At 42.1% G+C, this 24,460-nt stretch overlaps 1 protein-coding gene across 4 annotated transcripts in view; it reads left to right on the top strand.

The window, feature by feature from the left end:
* Nucleotides 1–3,527: 3,527 nt before the first annotated feature.
* The window catches only part of pbx3b (pre-B-cell leukemia homeobox 3b), a 59,651-nt gene continuing 38,718 nt past the window's right edge, over nt 3,528–24,460 (top strand). For 2 of the 4 annotated variants that reach the window (XM_086112080.1, XM_086112079.1), the window contains exons 1-2: nt 3,528–4,911; nt 5,424–5,497. In XM_086112080.1, coding sequence (XP_085968206.1) covers nt 4,664–4,911; nt 5,424–5,497 — 322 coding nt within the window. In that variant the 5' untranslated portion in view covers nt 3,528–4,663. The remainder of the gene's footprint in view (nt 4,912–5,423; nt 5,498–24,460) is intronic. The other 2 variants (XM_086112078.1, XM_086112077.1) reach the window with 1 other exon arrangement.

Below are 24,460 nucleotides of genomic sequence, written 5' to 3'. Positions count from 1 at the left end.
TCTTTTAGACGTTAACTGGTTGTCACATCAAAATCATTTGAGTTGTACTCTTAGGACCTTCAGTGTTTACTTGGGTCCCACTGCCTCTCTTCTTAACACTTTGAGTGAACACTGGCACGTTTTGGCTGCCGCTGCTAAACCCGTATTGTTTTGTGTTTTTTGTTATTGTAAAGTGTCCTTGGGTGTCTTGAAAGGCGCATATAAATAAAATGTATTATTATTATTACTTCCTGAAAAAGTCGTAAAACTTCTCTGGTTTTGTTCAGTCCATAGTGGGTCCATACTGATATATTGACAGAACAATCTAGCCAAACATGGACCCACCCGATGCTTCTTGAGAAAAGTTCGATCTTTGCCACTCTGACCCAACGCGAGTCAAATTTCAAAGAGGTTGCTGGCAGCATGTACGATTTCGCTGAGCAATTAAGACAGTTGATGCAACATCCCCCTGCTAGGACTGATTCTCTTTCCAATCAACTGCCGGTTGCACCATGAGCTCCGATCCAGATTGTCATTGCTCCTCCAGATTATTCAGTGGAGCCAGGTCATTGTTTCTGACACAAAGTTCAGCCATTTTTTTTTCAACGTCATCCCTCATCTTTTGCAACAGATGGCTCGCACATTGCTTTCTCATTTTGTTGCTTTTTGGCAAAGCTCACCTTTAAGGAATGCAGAGTGGGAGTGGCCTTCAGTGACTTTGAATTGAATATGTCCGATCCTTTTCTTGCAACAGGTATTTGACCCAATCTCACATGACTAAGAAGTGTCTCGTGGTTTGACCACAATTAACCAAGAAAACAGATTTGTGGCAGATTATGCAATTTACTTCAATACTCTTGTGTCTGCCGGTGCTTGGAATGATCCAGCCCAAAGGGATATGTTTTACGCAGGTTTAACACTCATCTTAAAAGATGAGTTGGGTACATGAGATATTACTATGGGGCTGGATCTTGATTTGACCACCAGTTAGGTAGCAGAGACATTAAACAGTTTCAAATGCAACCCTTAATCTCCAGTCCCCGTTGCAGACATGTAAATGACCATCAACTATGATTTCCATTGGAACCTTCAGAATCTTCAGTACTGGTAACTCGAATATCACCATGAACTGATCTCGTTTAAGGTTATCCCATCTGTCATGCAACCTCTCATTTTGGCTTATACTTGACTTTAGAAACACCACCCTCACATTGATTGGGTTTGAGGCATTAGAAAGGGGTGGTCATTTTGTATTTCTCCCCGCCTGTGTTCAGCTAGGTCCCAACTTCCCCCCTCATTGATTGAATCTTCTGACCGGTTCCCTGATCTTTGTGCAGTCCTCGTTGATTACCGTGATCTATAAGATGTCTTTAACAAAGCTAAAGCTACCTTTCATCCACCCATCTACCATTGATTTCATCATAGATTTGTTTCCTGGTACCACACCATGTAGGGGTATGCCTTTATATTCCTAGCTCCAGAGAAAGACGCTGTGAATTTTTTTTTCAGAATCTTTATGTACAAGCCATCCTCATCACCTGCTGGGGATGGCTTCTTTTTGTGGGTAAGAATGATGGATCTTCAAGACCCTGCATAGATTATCATGGCTTGAATAAAATCCTACATAAGAATCGATACCGTATGGCAGAGGTCGGAAACCTATGGCTCGCGAACCAGATGTGGCTCTTTTGATCATTGCATCTGGCTCACAGATAAAACAAAATATTCTCGCTTGTTTAATTCATCCATCGATTTTTCACTGCTCACTTTCTGTTGCTGCACTTCTGTCATTCCTCAAATTCGTCATTGAAGCAGGTACCTTAAGCATGGACCCTGCTAAGTTCACTGCCATTCAAGATTGGCCAGTTCCAGACAACTTGGCTGTGCCAATTTCATCTGGAAATTCATTCATTCCTACAGTTCAATTGCTCCACCTGTTCCTCAACTCACCTCATCTAAGAGCTCCTTCACATGGACTACTGATGCTGAACAAGCATTTAAGTCACTTATAGAGTGATTTTCTGCTGTTCCAATCCTCATTCAACCTGACCCTTCCAAGCAGTTTGTAGTGGAGGTAAATGCTAGCAATGTTGGTGTTGGAGCTGGCCTGATGTCATAGAGGCCATGGGCAGTATCACTCATACATTTCCTTACTTTTCAAAAATGCTGTCTTACCTCCCACTGCTCTTATCTGCTCGGCTCAGCTGGAAATGGAAAAGCAGATCATTGATCCTTCAACTCATTTTCCAGGTTCCTCTGCTTGCCCACCTAATTTTTCTTTTGTTCCAGTCAATTTACGGTCGGAAGTTTGTCATCCATCCAAACTTTTCTGCCATCTGGCATGGTATACATGAACAATCTAATTGTGGTGAAAGATTTTGGTGGCCACCTCTGAAACAGGATGTTTAGGATATCATATCCGCCTGCCAGTTTTGTGCTCGAAGTAATTATCAAATAAGACACCTTCCAGATGTCTTCATCAAAATGTGGTGATCTGATATCGAATTTGTGGAACATGCATTAAAACAAGATCATTCATAAATGTAAGGTGAGTGCCATATTTGGCAGACCGGAAGTGATGACAAAGCGGCAGTCTTTTTTCGCAACCAATAGAAGACTGTAGTGGGATACAACTTGGTTAGCACAATGTAATACAGAGAAAACGGCCAACGGTTGGCCACATTAGCTGGAAACGACTCATGAGCCAAACACAGAGAGACAGAACACGGACAAAGCTGTCTGCGTATTTGTTGTGAGAGACTGAACTACACAGACCCATTCACACTCACCGACATTATGACTGAGTGGGAAATGAACTGACTGTACGCTGCCTCGACCAAAGTCTGTCTGTTTCAGTTACCTGAATGCAACATGTTATTAAAAAATGCATTAGTACTTTTTAAGTTGCTGAAATTTCTTAATTTGGCTGTTTAATATGTTAAAGTTTTAATGCTCTTTCTTAGTTCACACACAGCTATTTTATTTCATTACAATGGCAACACAAAGCAGCATTATTAGATGGAGCCATGTTAATGTTAATGTTAAGCTCCTATATTTTGTTGTTCTACTTCTTCCTTTCATAACTTTGCTGCTGTGAATTGGGAATTTCTCCATTGCGAGACTAATAAAGGTTTTCTTATCTTAATGCAAGTAAACTCATATATCCACACTCCTCCTTTCAACTTCTATTCTTCCTCTACACGTTTAGCTCCACGAAGCCCCTTCAATGAATGTACAGTACAGTATACTTGGTGCCTTGCATCCTGCAGCTCAACAACGTGTCTGCTGCCATAGCAACTGGAGAGGAGCACAGAGCAGCGCCGCCTGCTTTGTGCAATGGATGTCGCTCTTAGCAACGACCAATCACAAGTTGCCATTCTTTTTTTTTCTTGTGCAGGGGCAGTGTGAAGATGGAGGGATTGAGTGGGTGGGCTTTGGCCATCATGTATCTGCCAAGCAATAGGACGCGCGCGTCGTCACTCTTGCTCCTTCTAGACGTGGATTGGTGGAGCCAGCTTCATTTTGCAATCATATAAACATGTCTGCCGCTCGCGCAGAGTGTGAGCCAAAGCCTTAGCGGGAGAGCGCGCTGCTCTACATCAAACTGCATAAAAGTCTCGTTATGCATTTGCCTGCCTTGCTTGCAGGAGTAAATCTTGATTACTACGCGGGAATATGCATATAGCTGCGCGAGGACGCCTTCCCGCAAAGACTGTGCTTTCATCACTATAATCAGCTGCCTAACTACTCTCTCGTAACATTTTGGGCTTTTTCGCTGCTCGGGTGAGAAGTGACAGGAGCGCAGACCCCTCCTCTGTTGGGCGGGGCGTGCATTTCATTTTGTATTTTGTGTGTGATTTTTTTTTTCTCTCCCCCCTCGTGTTGCCTGCTCTGACACGTCTGCACTGAGTGAGTGGCATTGGCACACTGTCAATCGCTCACTATCAAACAACATAAAACACACACGGGCACACTAGCTGCACCTCATAAATTTGAGCAAGGCAATGTATTTTTTTTGTTTTATTTTTGGCGCATCGCTTTACAATACAGCGCTGCATCCCTATTAATTTTCTTCTTGCTTTTTTCCCCCCCAGCAGACATCGCACAACTTTTTGTGCATTTTTTCAATTAAAAAATATTCGGACAGCACCATATTTTTGGTAATACATGGACTTCATTTCTGCAACAAGGTTTTTTTGTTTTACACACAAGTATTTGCAGCGTTGGATATTTTTGCCTTCCGATTAGGATTTTTGTGGACATTTTTGTGAGGAGATGCACCGGAAATCCCACGAAGAGCGCCAATAAATGAGAGATCACCAAAGGAGCAATTGTGTCCAAAGCCGTCAAATCCCACAGACAGAGAGAAGATACATTGGCGTGAAGAGTCGCGGTGGATAAGATGGACAACCTTCGACAATGTTGACAGTAGAAGTTTTGCATTAAATACCCATAATAAGGTAGTATTCTACAAACGCCGTCTCCCGTTTTGGCACTTTGGACCGCGCGTAAAGAGACAAGCGTCAACTTGGACACGTTTACGCCACCGCATCGCTGTGATCTATATCGATATTTTTTTTCATGTTTTTGTTTGTTTTATTTTTTTAAACAAAACGTCTGTGTTTTGGGCCACGCTGCCGTTCCCCCTTATTGTCTTCGGCACATGTTCTAGCCCTTTTCGTATATGAGTTTTTCAATTTGTGTGGCTCAGTGCACAGACTCTTTAGCGGCTCCGATGGACGATCAAGCCCGGATCATGCAGTCGATCGGCGGCGTCAGTCTGGCCGGCCACTCGGTACAAGGGGGCATGGCCCTCCCGCCTCCACATGGACACGATGGCACGGACGGCGACGGACGCAAACAAGACATTGGCGACATTCTTCATCAAATCATGACCATAACTGATCAAAGTCTGGACGAGGCGCAAGCAAAGTTGGTTGTTTTTTTTTCTTTGATTTTTGTAACTTGTAAAACCCCCCTAGAAAACACGCATTATTATTATTATTAAACCATGCCCCCCAGCACGGGGCATAAGAGCAGGCTGGGGTGCATTTAATGACGGTGACAATGATCAGGTGCATTTAGCGCCTCATAAAGCTTAAGCACATGAGAGGCTTGTCACTGTGCAGACAACGGGTTTTAATTGACATGATTGTCTGTCAACGCAAACCCGACACGTGTTGTTCAGAAAGTTCATGTGCACACTAGTTCTCAAACAGTAATAAAAGAACTGGAAATATCTCAGAAGGCTCATTGAACGCATCAGTCAAATCATCGAGTTTTATTGATGCGGTGATTAGTTTGATGGAATATTGGCAGCATTGGTTTGTTACCTTGGATATCTAATAAGCAATCTTTTTTTTTAGGAAGTTAATGATCATAGAACAGGTATGACTTATCAGTGAACTTATATCAATATTTCTTTTTGTCTTATACTGAAACAGGAAACATGGACTGAACTGTCATAGAATGAAACCAGCACTCTTCAGCGTCCTCTGTGAAATCAAAGAAAAGACAGGTAAGCTTTTTTTTTCAAATGTATTTAAGAAAGTACATCATTTTTCAATAGATGACCTGCAGATCAGACACATTCCTCTCAGTGCCCCAATGACAGTCTGCAATCCAGGTTACAGGGGACAGTTAATCAGTGGCAGCAAACAGTGAAAGTATATAGAATTTTAGAATATGTAATATTATTTTGTATATGTCCTTTTTTTCTTCATTTTTCCAAACCCCACACTGCTTGTAGAACCCCCCCCCCCCCACACACACACACACACTGGGTTTCAACACATTATGTACACATAATATAGCAACCATGATCTTGCTCAGTTTGTGAATTTTAAACTTTATACAGACATCTTTTTAATTTTCAGAATTTTGGAAATATATAAATAATATCTTTTGCAAATTATTCCGGGAATTATTCGGTGCAAATTTCACACTTGCTTTTGATGAACATGTTATGTGTATTTGAGTGAAACGCTTAGTATTTATGTTATTGTGATGAAACATTAGGGACTGAAATTAAATTGTCACTGATTATTTACAGTGTAATTGTGCAAAACAAAAGTTCCAAGCTGCAAGTTTCAAAGCTGCCAGTTTTTGAACATACACACTTGCTGAAAATTCCCCAAAATGCATGTCGTAACACAAATCAAAATACTTCAGAATAAATATGGAAATCAAAATTTTAAAAATGATTCTCAGATGCGCCATAGTTTAAGATCACCACTTCGGAAGATGACTGAAATTGCCCCTGCAAAAATGATAAGACTTTCAAAATATTGCATCTCACAGAAGTAGATTTGTCATGCAATGCCCAAACAATAAGTAAGCAAATAGAAATGGAATAGAAAAGAAACAATGTTGTGGGGTTGGAGTAATTTTAGCACCTCCGATAACTTGTCAGATTTGTGACCTTTGTGCGGTTTATGAGGAAATTGGCTCGGGGGAGATCATAAAAGTTTATGAACTCCCTCCCTACTCAGGTGCCGGTCACAGAGGCAGACATAGGGTCTGCATTCGAGCCGAGGTGCTCAGCTTTTTGTCGCCTGTTAAGACAAAGCAAGAGACAGAAGGAGAAATAGGGGAGGATGTCGCTCGTGTAGTGTGACCGTTTTTATTTGGCAAGTAACTTTCCGGTGAACTGTAGACTTTTTAGAATGATATATATGTATATATATGGTGTGTGTATAAATTTTATATTTCCACAATCACACCTCACGTAATGACCTTCACATCAGGTCCCTCGTTTGTTGCAAGCACGCACGATGGGCTCATTTGCAATGGTTCTGCTTTCGAATAAGTGGCACAGTTTTAAGGAGCGGCAAATGTGAATAATGGCAGAGATGACAAAAGCCGCAGATGAAAATAGTGAACGTCCGTGTATATGCACAGCAAGTGCGCTCCAGAGGAGGACTGTGGATGTGTGGTAACCTGTGGTTTGGAGTCACTGACAGAGCTCAGCTGGTGTGGTGGCCTTGCTGACCGCCTTGTTATTGCAGCACACAGTGCACCTTTCACTGGCCCGTGTAGCAGCGCTCAGAGGGATTCCTTGGCCCTCTTCATGTCTCCTCAAATGGCAAACGGGGAAGGGGGGGTAGGGCTGCGTGTTTGCTATGGAAATGCTCTTTAAGATTGGAACCAAAAGCTGTGTTATTTGCTGAGAGCGTATGCGATATTTGAGGAAATCATTGTTCGGCACAAGTATAATGGCAACTGTTTGCTTAAAGATGTAGTGCAACTAAAGTTAAAAAATGTGGCAATGTATATTATTTTCAAGTTGTATTTGAGAGCATGACTGAAGACGACATTGTCGAGCAAACGCGAGACGCTCTCAGAACTTTCCAGAACTTTCTGAGTCGTGCGTTTTTGTCGGGCACCAGCCCATTTCTACATTTCTAATGCCCTGCAAGCATTAATTCATTTTGATATGCTAATCAAGCATTATGCAAGAAATGAGATTAAGTGGCAGCATGAAGTCATTTGCCTGTCACTAAATTTAGTGTTTTTAGCAGGAATTTCACCCCCCCTCTCCGCCGCCACATGCGATTTCCTTGGGTTTGCTTTCCGATAAATGCGTGTGAGAGGTGCGCTTTCCCCAGTCCTTTGTTTTCTTTCCTGTAGAAAAATGTCAGTTTAAATATCTAGTGAAATAATTGATTCTCAATCATTTTGGTACAAAGGGCAGCTTCATGCTGTACCTTTGGCCGCAAGCTGTATACGGTGAATGCATTCACAGAAAATTGCCTGCCATTCAAATGAGTTTTGCAGTTATTCTTGCGGCGTCGGGTTTATTTTAACCTGCTGGCGACTCCCCTGTCTTGCTTTCATGCTTGGAAGAGTGGCTCACAGCGGCGGCGGCAGCGGGAGAGGCAAGAATAACAAAGGTGAAAGATTACCTCCATATGGTATTTCTGACCAGGAAGAGAGAGGTTCTGTTGCTGGACTCCTCTCTGAAGTGAGGTTTAATCAATAGAAAGAGATTACAGAGAACTATTACAGGCTAAATCACGGAGTGCCACTGAGAGGCTTAGTCCTCTCCACAGCTCTCTCTGCTGCATCGCCCTGCTTTGGCTACGTATTGACTTGTTGTTTTGCTGACCTTTGACTCATCAGGTTCCAAAACAGCGGATGGGCTCTGCAAAACGTTGTCCTGAAAATTAAGGGAGGACTGCATTCACATGAATCCTGCACTAGGTTTAAAATGCTAAAGATGCTTTCCGGGATGCTTATCAGCGCTTCCATGTTAAATGTGATGCTGAGCAAGGGAGACGGTGTTAACTAAATACAGGCCAAGATGAGACTGTAATTACCCACAAGCAAGGCAGACTAAAAGCATTACCTGCAGTCAATAGAGTTAGGAGATATGCATTTCTGACCTCTATTGGGAACGTTCATTTCAACGTTGCCCGACAAACATAATGAGCCAGCTCATTTCAATTGATCTGTCGTCATGATCGGTGCATGCCTGGTTATTGTTTTATGACATATACAGTACTAGAGTATTAAGTATTAGATCATCGATACTACTGTATTTGCTGTCAGACCAGAATAGTGTAATGCTTTAATGCAGACTCTTTCATCTTCAGTGAACTCTTGACATCTTGAACAGGAATGAGAAATTCACCCTTTTATAAACACATTTGAGCCGCTTCTCTTGGAATGTCAGTCAGACGTCAGAAATTAATAAGTAATAATATTCAACCACTAAAAGAAAGCAGATGTGCAAGTAAATAACTATCATGTTTAATTTTTAATCAAGAAGTAATACAACTTTTTTTTATTTGTAATAACCCTCATTTTAACATTTCTGGATAACAATACCGAGCATTAAAAGTAACATGTTGATTAAAGAGCTTTTAGATCCGTGTTTTAACCAAAACAGCAACCAAAAAAGTGATTGACAGATGTTTTTGATTGGTGGTGCAATACATTAATAAGCACGACATCGTAGATATTTTTTTTCTGCTGAAAGGCACACAGCAAAATACTGGCCTATATAATATAATATGGTTTTACGTATTCTGCTCATTTTGCCTTTGTGATTTTCCTGGTGCTGAAAAAGCTCCAGTGTGCTCACAGGAGAGAACAGCAAGCTATTCAACAGCAGAGACAATTGACTTTGGCCGCTTTTTGTCTCAGGGAGCCCAGCGATGCGGCTGCAGTGACTAGATAGTGTCGTGCCCAATGGCTCTCACGCAGCTGGGTTCCTGACTGGCTTCAATAGCGGGGCTGCTTGCGCTTCCTCTGCTAAAGCACGACGGGGACGCGGGAAGATATAGCTATTATCTACGCAGCTCCCCAACACCCTTCCGATTCCCCATCAGAAAAGAGGGGATGAGGGTGAGCCAGACAAAGAGAGAGGGGACCAAACACAAAACAAAACAAAACAAAGAATATGTATCAGTTTCATTTGGAAGGCTAAATGCCTTTGTTCTGCGGCTATAGATGTCTTTGCGCTGCTACTATCGTTCCAGTGGTGTCTCTCCATCTGCACCCACCTTGCACATGTCTTTCCTTCTCGTTCGCTTTCACACCCTCCCTTCTCTGTCGCTTGAAGCGTTTTTTTTTTTTTTGCAGGCTCCTGTGCGATCAACAGCTCATAATTGTTTTTTTTTCTTTTTTGCACATACGTTATGCAAATGAGTCTTTATGGCAACTGGCATAACAATTAGCATCCAGTAACATTATTTTAGTAGGTTAATTGCAAAATTTCTGAATTGTACATCTGAGCTGTTAATTAGGCATGACAGAGGTGGCGAAATAGTTATCTTCAGGCGGTGGCAGCCAGCAGAGGCTGCTTGGGATGCAAAAGGGAAGGATTGATTGAAATGAGTTTACAGCGCGTGGCTGCTGCAGATTTTCCCTCCTTGCGCTCTCTTTCCCAAGTAAAAAATGTCAACATGAAATAGAACAAAAGAGGCTCTCAAAAATTGACCCTGGTAGAAACACACTGCTGCTGACTTGATGTAAAATGTACCAAATAATACTTTCAAACAGTTGTTGAATCTAAGGTTGCTTTTGTTTCAAGTCACAATTGCAATGTTCATGGTTCCTAATTAATGACCTTCTGTTGCAAAAACGTACAATATGGGTTTGCAAAAATGCTCCCGTTCCAAGAAAAAAAAAGTCAATTTCAACAAAAAGGGAAGCGAGGAGTCACAATACATTTTGCTGATATTCCGTTGCCCACATGCGCTACCCCCCCCCCCCCCCCCCCCCAGATATCTTTTTTCCCTTTACTCTTTACTGTGTCTTTATTGTTACTTGCATGTCCCTCGCTGGGCGAGCCACTGCACACCATAACGTCACGCAGCCAGTTATTAGTACTTTGCAAAGAGGGCTAGGGTGAGACTGGTGCAAAGCAAGTCCTCTCAGTAATGACTCTGCTATTTATAGGTCCCTATTTCATTAGCTCTAGTGTTTCCTCCTGGGACAATAGACACCGTGATGTTCATTTACTCCGTACACATTACATGCGCACAACCGAATGACCGATCATTTGTGAGTGCAATGATGTTGGAAAGAGTCCGGCTGTCCTTTGCTGTCACTTTTCCTAGCTTGCGTTGTTGAATGCACTCCTATGTTGCTTTGTTCACATCGTTGTGACGCCAGAGGCTTACCTGCATATTATATCCTTGTAAGGTAAGCAATGACGTTTCAAGTATAAAATCTATTTTGTATCACACATACTTGTATTTCCATATGATTCTCTGATGAAAATACATCACCTCTATTTTCTCAGAAAATGTCTCCAAAACAAAATAGGGAAATTCGCACGGGAGAAAACGAAGGCCTTGTCCTCAATGCCCCACCGTTCAGCGTTTCCCTACATTAGAATGATGTATTGAAAGCAGAAATAGGAAAAAAAAGACGGCAATGCAATGAAATTTTAATCAGCGTCTTCTCCCGCTTTAATAAGGCAAATAATTCTTATTGGCTGCTGTGTTAAGCTTTCTAATATTTAATTCATAACAAACCTCGCATTATTCTGTGTTCGCCTTGAGTTCAGGTTCACATTGCTGCCTTCCAGGAGGCAACTGTGGGGAAAATGAAGTGCACACTGCGCGTTTTTTCAATATGAGATGAGGCACACTACTATTAAATTGTTTTGATGTTGTCTTATGAAATAAAATATGCAAGTATAATACCTTTAATTAACTATTGTACTGGGAGACTGCAATGGCCCCAGCCACTGCTCAGCGCGTAAACACTGACTCTCCTGCCTTTGTAATTTAGCTCGCTGTCACTAAGGTATGACCATTGGCTGAGCATACCATTTTTTTTCCTGTTATTATTCTAAGTCCTTGAAGTGCATTTTTGTGTCTGAAGTAATGGAAAGATGGCAATGGGCCAGCAGGCTAGGTGCTGGCTCAAGTTACACTGAAACAGCGGGTCCTGTTTTCGTCTCTCGGTGAAATGGCTTAATTGGTGTCAGAGCCCCGGGGATAAAGGCTTCTTGCTCTGAAACACAGCCACACAGGCCCTGTCTTCCCTCAACCGGCAACAGCGGCCGGCGTCTGCTGGTGAACGAGCACTAAGCCGTGGCTTAACAATACCAAATGATGTTTGGGATGACAGAAATTAATATGCGCTTGTTCCCAGAAAGCTATGATTAATGACAGCGAGCGGGGGAATGCTGTTCCTCTCTTTGCTCCTCTTTGATAGGCTTTGAAAAACAAAACAAAAGACAGCGATACAATGTTCTCCCCTCTTTCGAAAGTGGCCGTCATCAAGAGTACAGAAGTGTACTCAACTTGGCACGAAGCATAGCAAAGGAACGTCTCAACACGGACATGCTTATAATTACAACTGAGAGCATTTTAAATAACCTGAGTGTCACAGTGATTTTATTTTTCATAACATAACAAACGCAAGATGATTTAAAGTGATAATATGGCTGAACTGGCACTCGGTACAGCGCAGGCTGTGCCAAGGCCAAACAATCCTAATTTGGACCAGCACCAAATTGTTAGGCCTTCATAGATACCCACATCATGCATATGTCTGCATTTCGTCATTAGGGTTCATGCATTATTCAGTGAGAAATTAAGCAAAACGTTTCTCCTTGCGTCGTAAACAAAACCAAAATCCGCATATTTAGCCGCACCATCGGTCGTTCATTCGAGGCCCTTTTCTTCAAAAGTCTTGTGAAAAATCGCTGATTTTTGCAACAATCCCCTGGCTGTCAAAATCCATCCGCGTTTGAAAGAGGTCAAAATAAATCACTTTTCATTTGCAAAACTAAGTCATTCCTTTGAACTTGTGGACACAAACACACACAAATTCAGCCAGCGCAAAACGTGTGAACAAAATGGTGGTGCGCTGTTGCCATGATAATGATCTGTATCTCTTGTGTCCTAGGTGGAGACACATGAATATTTAATTGTGTCTGCAAGAGAGAATCCCCAGACCCTTCTGTTTATTTCTTACTTTCTCTACTGTAATGCGCCCCCCTTCCCTCCCCGGTAGTTCCTCACTAAGTAATGGTGAATTAAAATGATATAAATTGCAACGTAAGGGGTTTCTCAGGACGTTTATCTCTGCAAAATGCAGTTTGAAATTCAAATGGCAAGTTTTGTCAACCGGCATTCTGCTGACTTGGTGCGTGCGTCTCACGCTGGCTTCTTGAAATAAGCACTCCCTCTGTCAAAATGATTGATGTGCATTAAGCGTGCACTTTTTACATCATGCCGTTCCGGAAGATGATGTGGGCGCATGGATATGAGTTAAACAGCGAATGAGTCTCCGATTTTATTGATCCATTTGTAGTGCAGGTGCTCCCGAAGACAGTCGTCAGCTTTGACCGCCTGTGTCAGCGATGCGCGCCGACAGTGAGCCCCCGTCCTCATTGCGGGTGCATTTGCTTGATCAAAGAACAACAGCGACGGTCCCGTGCATTCTTGTCATCTTGCGTTTGTAGGAAACGGACAGAAACCCCCGTCCTCAGGTTACTTTTTGTGCCCTAAATGCAATTAAGTAAAAGCTTTCCATGCAAACAGAATCAGTTGTTGAGGGATGGGAGGTGTGGTTCCTCTCCTCTAAATATTCAGCATTAGTTGTTAAATTTGTGTGTGTGTGTCGTGCGTGTGTGTGTGTGTGAGTGTTGGCGGGCCTGATAGGCTGCAGTGTGAAGGTGAAGTGCGTGATGCTTGGAGATGCCTGTGTAAGTATGCAGAGCACGGCAACCGTCGCCCGGGTGCTGAAGGAGAGCATGGAGTGGCAGAGTTAATTTATTTAATGACTGAGCGTCTTATATCTCCCAAGCCCTGATTAGAATCCATGCTTGATGAGGGAAGCGATAGAAGGCTTTGCACTGCCCCCAGGCCTTTGCACATACATTCTTACTTGGCTTTTTTTTTAATCCACCCCGCCACCTCTGTAGACTTTTGTTTTACACATATAAAAAAATAATAATAATAAAAAAAAAGAAGAAAGAAAGCCGGACTACTTCCACTTTTTGGGGCAACTTTGGGTCTGCGATCAAGACCATATCCATACAAATGCAGGAATGTTTAAAACCTTGCTTGTTTTTTTTTATTTCTACTTTTTTGCTATGGCACTCTGAACTCATGCAATCAGCGTTGCTGATAATGTACTTTTGGAAAAACTTTAACTTTCATTTGAATGTTTGTTTATGAGAAATGACTGCCTCCCTTTTCTTAAGTGAGCTGTTTTTTCTTTTGTATAATTGAGTGGTAAATTATGCATAAAGTGAATTTGTATCATTTGGTTGGAAATAACAAGACAGTGAGAGAAGACAAGTTGTGACTTATTTACTCACAAAATATTGGTAATTTCATGACCAAAAACTCCTTGTCCAGGATTCTCAATACATGCGTATCAAATGTTGTTTCATGATAAAAGTTGTGATTCCTCAACACAGGTGTTAAGATCACAATATGTAAATAATTGGTAATATATAAAAACAATGCAACTAGTGAAAAAGTCATCATTTATGTCCAGCCATCCATTTTTTAAACCAGGTTGCGAACCATCAATAATGTCTTTCACACAATTTGCAGCGTGATGGTTTCGGGAAAGTCTCAAGTTCACATCTATAATTCTGAGTGTCTTATTTTGCAAACATTGTTTCTGTTAAATTTCCAAAACTTACTTTCTCCAAGACTTGGAGTGGGTAATAGTGTCTTTACTGTGAGGGCTTAGAGATATATGTGTGTGTGTTGTTCTTAATTTATATCTTTCCACCTTGGGAGTGTGAACACGGAACAAATATGCATTTGTTTCTGTGCAAGTGTGAATTTTTGTGCGGCGGGCTCTGTGATAAAAGCACCCGCGCTGGTGCACTCTATGAACGTGGGAAAGCCAAACAGAGTGTGTCACTTTGGCAGCACAGGCTGTCAGCTATGGGGAGCTGCAGTTATAAAAATCCTGACCTTCCTCTTTGCCAGCATGCCTCTCACAGAGCCAATGCTCTGCCCTGTAGATCTGTGCTGGCGGTGGGAGGGAACACAAACAGCGGGGAAAAAAATAGTCCAAAACCATAATTGTGAGTGGCTGTGGGTGGCAAAATAATGAAATACTTCTTAGAGCGGTCATGAAAGCGAAGGTGAGGCAGAGGAACCAAATGGAAGGGGGATGAAGGGGAAAAAAAAACAAAAATAACCTAAACTTCCCGGCTTCTTCTTTTTCCACAAGCTATCATCAGTAATGTCGCGGCAGCCTCACAAAGCAGAAATTATTTCTTCAGGCGTTGCTGTCAAGTGTTATTCAAATAACTCCAGCCTCACATTTGAATAACAGCCGACATTTTGAATTAATTAATCAGACAAGATAGTCTGGGCCTTTCTCATTAGTCTACAGGTCAGACCGGGGAAGATATATGCGCTGGTGATGATATACTTGTCTTTAATAGTGATTTATGGAGATTTTGGATTGTACTCAATTTGTCAAAGGGCCTGCTAGCAGAAAAATAGGACAATGCATATTTCATTACCTAATCTTTGATACGTTCCGTGATGCTGAAAGATACTGTCCTGTTGTTTAGATGCGCTTTTATAGTCACTCTTCTTGATTCAGGTGCGTGCAAACACACACACACACACACACACACACACACGCGCACACACGCATGCACGCACACACGCACACACACAGAACCCCCCCCGCTCCCTTCACCCCCCACACACACACTTTTAATCTCCTTTCATAGATCTTCCCCATTTTACTTTTCCTATGCAATTAAGCTTGAGCTGTAAATTATAACTGTGTCGTACTTTAATTATCACGGTGTAAAAATAGAGTTCCTGTCTTTGATAGGATTTCATTAACTCACTCAGTATTCCATGCCAAAGTCAAACTTTTTCTTAATGCAGGGAGATTTGAATTGAACAGGCTTTAGGTATAAGTAAAATAAGATTTTACTCTCCCGGCAAAAGTTTAGACATGTAGCTTGACTATTTGAACAAGTGTTTTTTTTAGTAAATAAGCAGGAATGTGTGAATGACACGAGGAGTAATGCAAGCATTAATGATCTAGTGCCACCTGCCATTTTAGGTTTAAGATAATCAACACATTCCATTTGCAATAGATTTTTACAAGCCCGGGTAGAAGACAAGCTGCAAATGCAGCGTGCGTCTGTGATGGGTTGCTAATCTGAGAGTGTGCGCTGCGAGTGTGTGCACATGATTGGAAGGATACTGCGAGCCGTTTCCGTCGCGCCGAGCAGCCCGCACAAAATGCACCAACAGCGGTGTGACAAAACATTGAAACAAATTGCTGTCAGGCTGCCGTAACAGCAAGTGCAGCGATTTTTATCTGACGTGTGGAAGCCCTAGACATGCAACACTGACATGTATCACGAAACACCTTTGAAAGACAGGCGATAACAAACCGCTGCATAACAATAGTCATCATTATTTGATATTATTACTCTTTTCTTCAAGAGTCAGGCCAAGATAGAAAGATATGCATGCGTGCGTGTGTTTAAAGTCGTGATAATAAATGATTCTGGGCTCTTATTAGCATGGCTTAGTGCAAATGTACAGTTCAACTGAATTATGCGGCCTTATCAAAGAGAATAGAACGTTGTTTTATATTCATACGGAATAATTTATTGCTCAGAGCAAAGGGCCTTGTTTTGTTTGCATGCTGACTGTAAACTAATTCCAAGGCTAGGACATCGGTTTAGTCCGGTCTGCTATCATTATCCACAGGTGGATCATGTTGAGGACGCATACGTCTATGTGCATTGGGAATAGTTTTTTTTTTTTTTGTCTGTCTGTGGTGCCAAAGCTGCTTTTCCCATATGTAGCTAAAATGGATAATGGTGTCTACTGAGTAAACACTTGGAATTCAAATGATCCTCATTGCTTGATGTTTTTTCAGATTCTGTGATACAAAAAGAGTCACTGCAGGATGCACTGTCTATTCTCTGCTGTATTGTTATTTTCTCCCTCATAGGTTCCTAATAAGGAATCGGCGCTCATTATGATTTTAAGGATGAGAGAAGAAAGCTTTTAATTAATGATATGTAAATGGCTCTGAATTGATTATGTTACAATATCAAGAGAGATGGGTAGAAGCTGTGGTGTAATATATTTTAATTAAGAATTAATTAAAAATGATGGCAATTTTATGGAGGCTCACCGAAAATTAAAAAAAACATATATTCTCTGTCACAATTAAATCGGCCCCTGATTAAATAAACAGACACGTACGTGCAGGTAGTATTCATTGAGGAGTTACATGTATTAGATCCCAAGAAGAATTATACCGAAGATTAAAAAAAAAAAAATAATAAAATCCGGATGCTTGCGGTGTGTCGCGGTCGACCGCAAGCTGAGTTGTCTGGGGTTAATGGTGATTTATCTCATTCCTAATTCATGAGATCCTCCTGGTCTGTGTTGCTTGGATCAATGGCGCCATGTTTGCCTTTTCAAATTCAGCATCTACAATTAGATTTGCAATATGAAACGATGATACAAAGGCGGGATTTTTCCTCACTTGTGGCCCGTGAATGCCTACCTCAAACAATATCAGCCTTTTTATGAGGTTAACAGATTTGTGTAAAGAAGATGATCCTCGTTAACCTTTTTAATTGCTGTCTGCTTTTCCTTCATTCCTTCTTCGGGGCAGACGCAAACAGAAGACATTAGCTGCATTAATGGTGTGAGCCGCTATTAAAGGCAGCGACGTCTTTGTTTTCTGCTAACGGTGGCATGCATGCGCTGTGCTAAACTCGGCGATCAATGGCAGCGAGGCTGCTATCACAGCACTTGGAGCAGGCGTAGCTCACGGGGGAGGGAAGTGGGGGTCCCTGGTGGTTCATTTTGATTGGAGCACAGAGTTTGGTGTTGAAAGGCGAGGGGGAGAGACAGGCTGTTGGAAGCAAATCCCACCGGATCAGTTAGAGCTTTGCAACAAAAACACCTTGATTCCCAGGAACATTTGCTTTGGAAAAGGGTGAATTTAAATAAACAGGCAACCGGAGAACACAATGATCTCAAGCATTTCTGAAGGTTTATGTGTTCAGAGAGAGAGATAGTGCAGCTCAAGCTGAGAATTAATTTGCAATTCATGTTTCATATCACAGTGAATAGCTGCTGTGTGAAGGGGGGGGGGGAAATTGAACTCTGAATTCTGGACATCGTGTTTGCTACAAAGCTCTCTGAAAAACAAAAATAACATAAGGTAGCAGGAGGTTTAAAGACGCAACTAATGCTGTAGGTTTGTGTGTGCGTGCATACTTGTGTATGTGTCATCTCCGCAGATGTTTTATGAGCTAACCAATCTGTTCAGGGCGTCATGGAGGATGTGCTGCTTGAAATGGAGCGAGTGCCGAATGGATTAGTAGTCCAGGTCCCCGCTCGTATCATGTCTCGTGTAGCGGCTTGGAAGCAACATCAGCATCCCCATGTACACACACAAAGCCATGATGTACAGAGAAACATGCTCACAGGGCGGGCGAGCATGTATATATATGTGTGCATGTACTGCATACTGTGATTGTAGGGCAGTGCATCTTGTTTTTTACATCGGCAACTAGTTGCCAATACATCACCGTCAGAATCGTTTCTCCCCACCTATCGGCATTTGACCGTTCGGTATCCGTGGAGGCCTTTTGTCAAAAAACTGAGTCGTCTAGCCACGGGCTCTCGAGTGAAAACAGAAGTTCTGCTGCCTTGTGTGGCATCATCAAGTCGTACTCTCCGCACCCTACACTGACCCAGAGACCACAGAAATCATGATGTCAGATATAAAGGCACTTGCGGCCTTCCAACACTCATTATAGCTGTATACACTTTGCTTCATTTGATTATGAAGCAAAACCCATCATATGGTGTCACTGAAGTCAGGGATGCCTATGTAAATGGTTTTTGTGTGTGTGTGTGTGTGTGTGTGTGTGTGTGTGTGTGTGTGTGTGTGTGTTGATGGTCTGTAATTTTCATGTTAGCGAAAGAAGTTATGTTCTCGGAGATCATTACTTTCACCGGTCGTGGCTAACAGCAGCAGCAGCAGCAGCAGCACTGGCTTCGACAGAGAGTGGCGGAAGATGGTGGGGGGAGGGGGTCAGCATCTGAACTGGATGATAGGAGCCAGAACATGAAACAATGCTGGGGGAACGTCTGGTGGGTTCGCTGCACAGAATTACAAGCGAGGGAGCAGGCCTGCTGAGGCAATTACAGCTTAATGGGGTCATTTGGAAGGCAATTGCCAGGGGTTAATGTAGTATGGAGAGATGAGGTGAGATTGAAGTAAAAATTTGGGTTAGAAAATGTGTTCAAATGAAAAGGGAGCAAGTGGCCCGATCGCACCCTGGTGGACTGGGGGAACTTGAACGCAGAGAGATGCTGATTTGTACCCTCCTTACAGTACGTGCACCACTTCGGTTAAAACACACCTGTGTGCATGTGCCGTGTTTTTGCTCAACAAATGCCCTTCAACCCTGAACAATGTCTGCTCCGTTTGACTTCTCCCTCCTAATCGCAACATATTCTCGTTATTGTTTACTTTTGCTTTAGTTTCCCCGCAAAGATTACAGGAGCCAGTGATATAATTGAAACAGCGCAATATATGCCGGAGAAGCTATAAGAGACACCTTAGAGAATGCTTTAAAAGGTTCATTATACACTGTTGCGTTATCCAGTTCATTACCTTAATTGCCCAACATAAGCTGGCGCTGGAAGGCTGCACTAGAGCTTTGGGCAGGATTCTTTGCCAGGACCCCCTGGCCCTGGTCTCATCTCCCTGATCCCCTGATTTGTAGCACGCAGACCAATCATGCTGAAGCCCAACTTTGATCAAAGTCAAGTTTACTTAAGTTGAGCCATGTGAAATCCTCTGGGAGCTGCCATGTGTGCTGAGGCAGAGGAGGTAGCAGTGCCGCTGCGGCCGCTGCGGCTGCTGCGGCTGCTGCCTGTGACCGTGTTGGATCAATGCAAAAGAGTAGATTTATCATCCGCCTTTTCAAATCGCAAGCGTTCTTACGCGCTAATCTTCACGAATCAAAGTGAACCTGACTGGTGAGTGGAGATTATTTGATAGTCCACATGCTCTATTACTCCAATCTCCTTCTGTGTGCTTTACTGTGTCTCCCCTCCCTGCCCCTCAGCATAGCTTTTGGCCATGAGCCGGGCATTACACTGAGACAAATTTTCCCAGGCTCCCCAAAAGCTATTTGACCACGATTCCCATTTGGCCTTTACCCATTAGTAATGTTCCAAATCATTTGCAAAAGAATCTATTTGCTTTGTATGATAATGGATTCAAGACTTGCTTTACTGGTACCCACGCCCACAGGTCAAACTTGACTTCATTTTACTTTATAGCTTCTTTGGTTTATTTTGATTGGTTGATGGTTTTATTGCAACGACAACTTTTCTCTGTGCATTCTTTTTGACTGCAATACTTTACGTTATAGAGGTGGCGGAGCATTGCCGGTGCTGCAGGGAGGCAAAAGGATGATGCAGCTCTGTTGTCATTTTAGAGTGACAAATAGACAGTGGCAGACCATCAGAAAGGGGGAAGAGTGAAATGGTGTCACTGACAAACTGCTCTGTCCTTTAGGCCCTTTGGCCTCCAGAGTATACGGCACATACAGTGTTGACCTCCGGTCAACTGCAGTGTGAACGGGCTGTCCGGTGATCCCCCTGTTCCCCTTTGGAGAAAATCTTCTACTATTACACTCATCATGCTCGTCCACTTATCATTTAAATCAATTCCTTTACTCAAGTCATTTTTGTGTCCCGTGGAGAATAATAAGTGAGACATTTCGGTGATTATCAGGTCCACGAAGCAAAAACCTCACGTCCAAAATAAGTACCGTTGCACTTCAAGACTATTTTGACCCCTCATTCATGTCACTAAAGCATCTCATCAAATCCGGCCATCTTCCTGTTGGAAGGTCTAAAAAGAAAATCAATGCTGCAATCTTTTCTTTTTGCCTCCTCCAATTCATAATTGAAATGGAAAATCAAATGAACGGCGAGCAGATAATTGTTTTATCAATATTTCCTGCCTGCCCTACAAGGGTCAGTGCAGAATGATCATGAGTCCGGGATATGACGAGGACAAAATGTGAAATTGAACAGCTAGGAGGCAATAAATCAGCCTTGACAACCAAGAGTGACCGGCATGTAGCTGCACACACTTTTCCCTTCAGAATATGTCCTGAAGCTGCCACGCTAAATAGGGACTATTCATCTCATTATTGTTGCACTTAATATTATTGATATCAAATTTCATTCTTACAGTCCAGACAGGAAGTCAAGGTCACTTGTGCTATAATTGTTGTCGCTCTTGGTACGTGATCTCGAGTGTATAATAGAGGGCAAACAATTTATTGGGCTTGAAAATGCCTTTGGGGAGCTGCTAAACAACAAACCTTTTTTTTTTCCTACAAGAAACAATCTTGTCTGGAGTCAAACCATCACCATCCTTAAAAAAAAAAAAAAAAAAGGTTCAGTCTCCAAGTATATGTTTAATCTTTTGTAAAAGTATGTGTCAGATACCAAATTACAACAATTACGATATTCAAATTTTGACCTCTGTTGCTTTTATTAAATCTCCTCCTTCATGACAAGTGGATCCAGTAAAAAAAATTAAGACATGTATGTACACATTATTGTTTCCAAATTCTGAAAAAGCCCCCCGGGTGGCTCAAGTTAGTTAATATCAAAAAGGAGATTTCCTTTTTGATATTAACTAACTGTCCCATGTTACTCTCTTTGGGGAATTTAAATGAACGCATCGAGACAAAATGTGAATGTAAAAACTACAATTAATAGAGAGCGGAAGCACTCCTTGGTCAAGTGATGCCCATTTCTATCTGCCTCCTGCAGTCACAAGGCATGGACCAAAATGCGTGATTGATTTAGGTGAAGGGTGTTAAGGAGACGGCAGAAGAATGTCACAAACAATGAATGGTCACAGCTCCGAGGAAAATCAATGACAGAGGTTGAAGTCGGTCTCGTGTGCTACTTGGCAATGTTACACCGGTTGTGGGAAAAGAGCTGTCTTCTGCCATCGGCGCTCTGATCAAAAGCCAAACTTGATCGCTTTAATGAAGGCGGATACAATAAAGGTGACAAGTGAAATATAGACACTGCAGCAGGAATGCTTTAAGTGGCAGCTCTGCTCGATAGCTTGAACTTCATTTGAATTTGCTACTGAGGGTTGAGTAGGCAACACTCCCACATCGTGTGTCTGCATTGCATCAGAATGGCCCGCTGGTTGCTTGTTGGGCAACTTTTTGCAAAGCCTCTTACGATGAGAGCAAAACTGAATTTATTTTAGCAGTACAGTTTTATGATTTTTATCTGACGTGTATCTTATGGGTACAATTAAGGCCATTATACCATAAATAGACATTTACTCTTGAATGAAATGGGGGAGAATCATTGGCGGAGGGTCTTACAAACAAAGTGACGACCCCCCCCCCCCCCCCCCCCACACACACACAATTTGTTGGGATTGCAGTTGTAGGCTTTGCACCATATGCTACTTTCCTCTTTAGCTGGGATTATGCCATCATTATTGCTGATAAAAGCTGTTTACTGCCTTGGCTCCAAATCGATGCTCGGGGTGCACTGAAACTGGCATTCCCTCTCCACAAGAGTTCATTCCTTGCCAGCTGCTCAGGATTCAACTCCTTTGTTTCAGATTTCACCGTTTTTGTAATGTTGATTTTCAATTCATCCCCGCCTTGTCCCATCGCTCTCCCACAGGTTTCTTCCGCATTAGCATGCGTTTGCAACAATTTGACATTTACATTTGATTCGCTTGCAGAAGATTGAAGGTGTCTCAGACATAGCCGGGCATAAAATATTCTTGACTAGCCTGCTTGCTCCAGGAGAGAATGTATTCATTTCTTAAGTGACAAAATACAATCATGGAATTGAAAAAGCATTGAATCTGGAACGATCACAAAAGGCTCCCTTCTCACGCTGGTACCAATCAATGGTCTAATCACTCAATCCAGATGCAGCTCGACAGCTCTGTTAAGATAACAACTGGTTCACACGACAATAGCAGCCTCAATGACCTTCTGTGTCTCATATTAATAATGTAAAACCAACACAAGACAACCACACCCCCGGTTCTCATGCCGCCACTGATAAACTACCTTTTTGCCTTACCATCAAAGGCTACTCAGACTAAGCCATGTTTCAAGGAATGATCCATAATGACACTTTTTTTTTTCTTTCCTGTTTTTAACCGAGGCTCCAGGTCCCTTAAATAATGTCTCTCACTCTTCCTGTAGCTCTCTACTACCCAGGGAAATCATGGTGATCAATATTTCCCATTTTAGAGGAACTGCGGCAAACAGTCACATTAGATTTACTGTAGGCCTCTGTTAGACTTTAATCAAGATGTAATTTAGATACAACCAAACAAAACTATTCATCTATTCTACGCTGTCCATGCATCGTGTGTCTATTCGTCTCCGTCTCTTGGTCGATGTGTCCGCCTCTGTCTGTCTCTCCATCAGCCGTCTATCCATCCTATCTATGGGTTGTCATATGGATGTGCTTTCGTAATGTCTTCACAGCACATAAATCTCAGCATGCTATCTCACTACTTCTGAATATTGGTCATGGCCCATTGAACAAAACAGCTTAATGCACCCTTCACCATTTCGGTCGCGGCAGAAAGTGGAGACTGCTGACTGGCTGACACCAGGGATCAAACGCTTTGTAGTTCATTATCGTGTTGTTGTCAAAGATTTAATTAATTTAAAGGATTGGGATATATAGTCACCTTGTTGACTATATGTGTTCTCCGGCCAAATCTGTATCCCAATTAGCTCAACTGCAAATTCATCTCTTTATAATTGTAAAGTGGTGCATTATTCGGTGAGCATGCTTATAACTCACAACACTCACATTGCAAATATATCTTTTCACAGATCACAAATCAATGAAAATACCATGAATCCATTCCAGCCTCTCCAGAATTTTTTTTTAAAAAAAACAACCAAAATTGTTGTGACGTGTTGTTGGTGATGTATTCTTGTTGTTGTTTTTTTAGCACTCTATAATATTATATTTGCTAAAAACAGACAGAATTAAAAAGATTAAAAAAAGAACCAAACAGCTTTTTTCACACTTGGTATTAAACAACATGAAGCCTTTTTTGGGAAGAAATTTTCAATTTGCCAGAGTGCTGCTTGTTGCGAAGTGAGTTGAATTGAGTTTTTTGCCACCATACAAGTTGTGTGCAAAAAAAATAAATAAATAAAAAATCAGCATGACGGCTCGTGTCTTGAAAAAGATGATTTGCTCATACCTCAAGGTACCACTGTGCCTGTATATTATACTTGCTTTGTGTATGGTGTGATTGTTCATACTCAATACCTCCTACCCTCATTGAAATATGTGCAAACTGGATAATACCTGCCTGAAATTTTGGACGACAGTGTTCATTCACAATTGTTAAAGCTCCACGAATCTCAACAAAAAGAACAAACAGACAGAAAGTTCTTACAAAACAAGAAGAGACCAGTTACACTCCATTGTTTCCAAATCAAGTCGGCTGAAACAACAACCCAGCAACTGAAAATACATTGAATGACTTTATTGTGCAGTCCACTTGGCGACCAAAACAACAATGGCGGCTCACAAAGCTGTTTATTCTGGTCCAGTGTGTCCTTAAGTGACAACACCAACAACTGACATGACATGCATATGAAAGTGTTTCAAGTCATTTCTGAAGGTCAGGGTGAGGAGTGATCTGTTGTCCATGATTTTTTTTTTTCAAGGCAAAGGGGCAAAAAAGTCTGTTTGTTTTTCTTGATGATTGTGCAAACATATCCTTGGTAGCCGTCCACATGGCTTTAAGTGCCGCTCGCTAGTTGTGTGCAATGCGGAGAGTTGCGGACTCTTCTTGATGGCAGGTGGTGATGCAGCGTGTGTGGTCCCCATCACAGGTGTGTGCAATTAGCCTGACAGCTAGTCCCGGACTTCAATGAAATAGAAGTCTCCAGTGTTGATGTGTGTGCGTTTAAGCATCTGCC

Source organism: Hippocampus guttulatus, chromosome 5 (assembly GCF_054856545.1).
Source record: "Hippocampus guttulatus isolate MCC_2025c chromosome 5, RoL_Hgut_1.0, whole genome shotgun sequence".
NCBI lineage: Eukaryota > Metazoa > Chordata > Actinopteri > Syngnathiformes > Syngnathidae > Hippocampus > Hippocampus guttulatus.
This window is presented reverse-complemented; position numbering and strand designations above follow the sequence as displayed.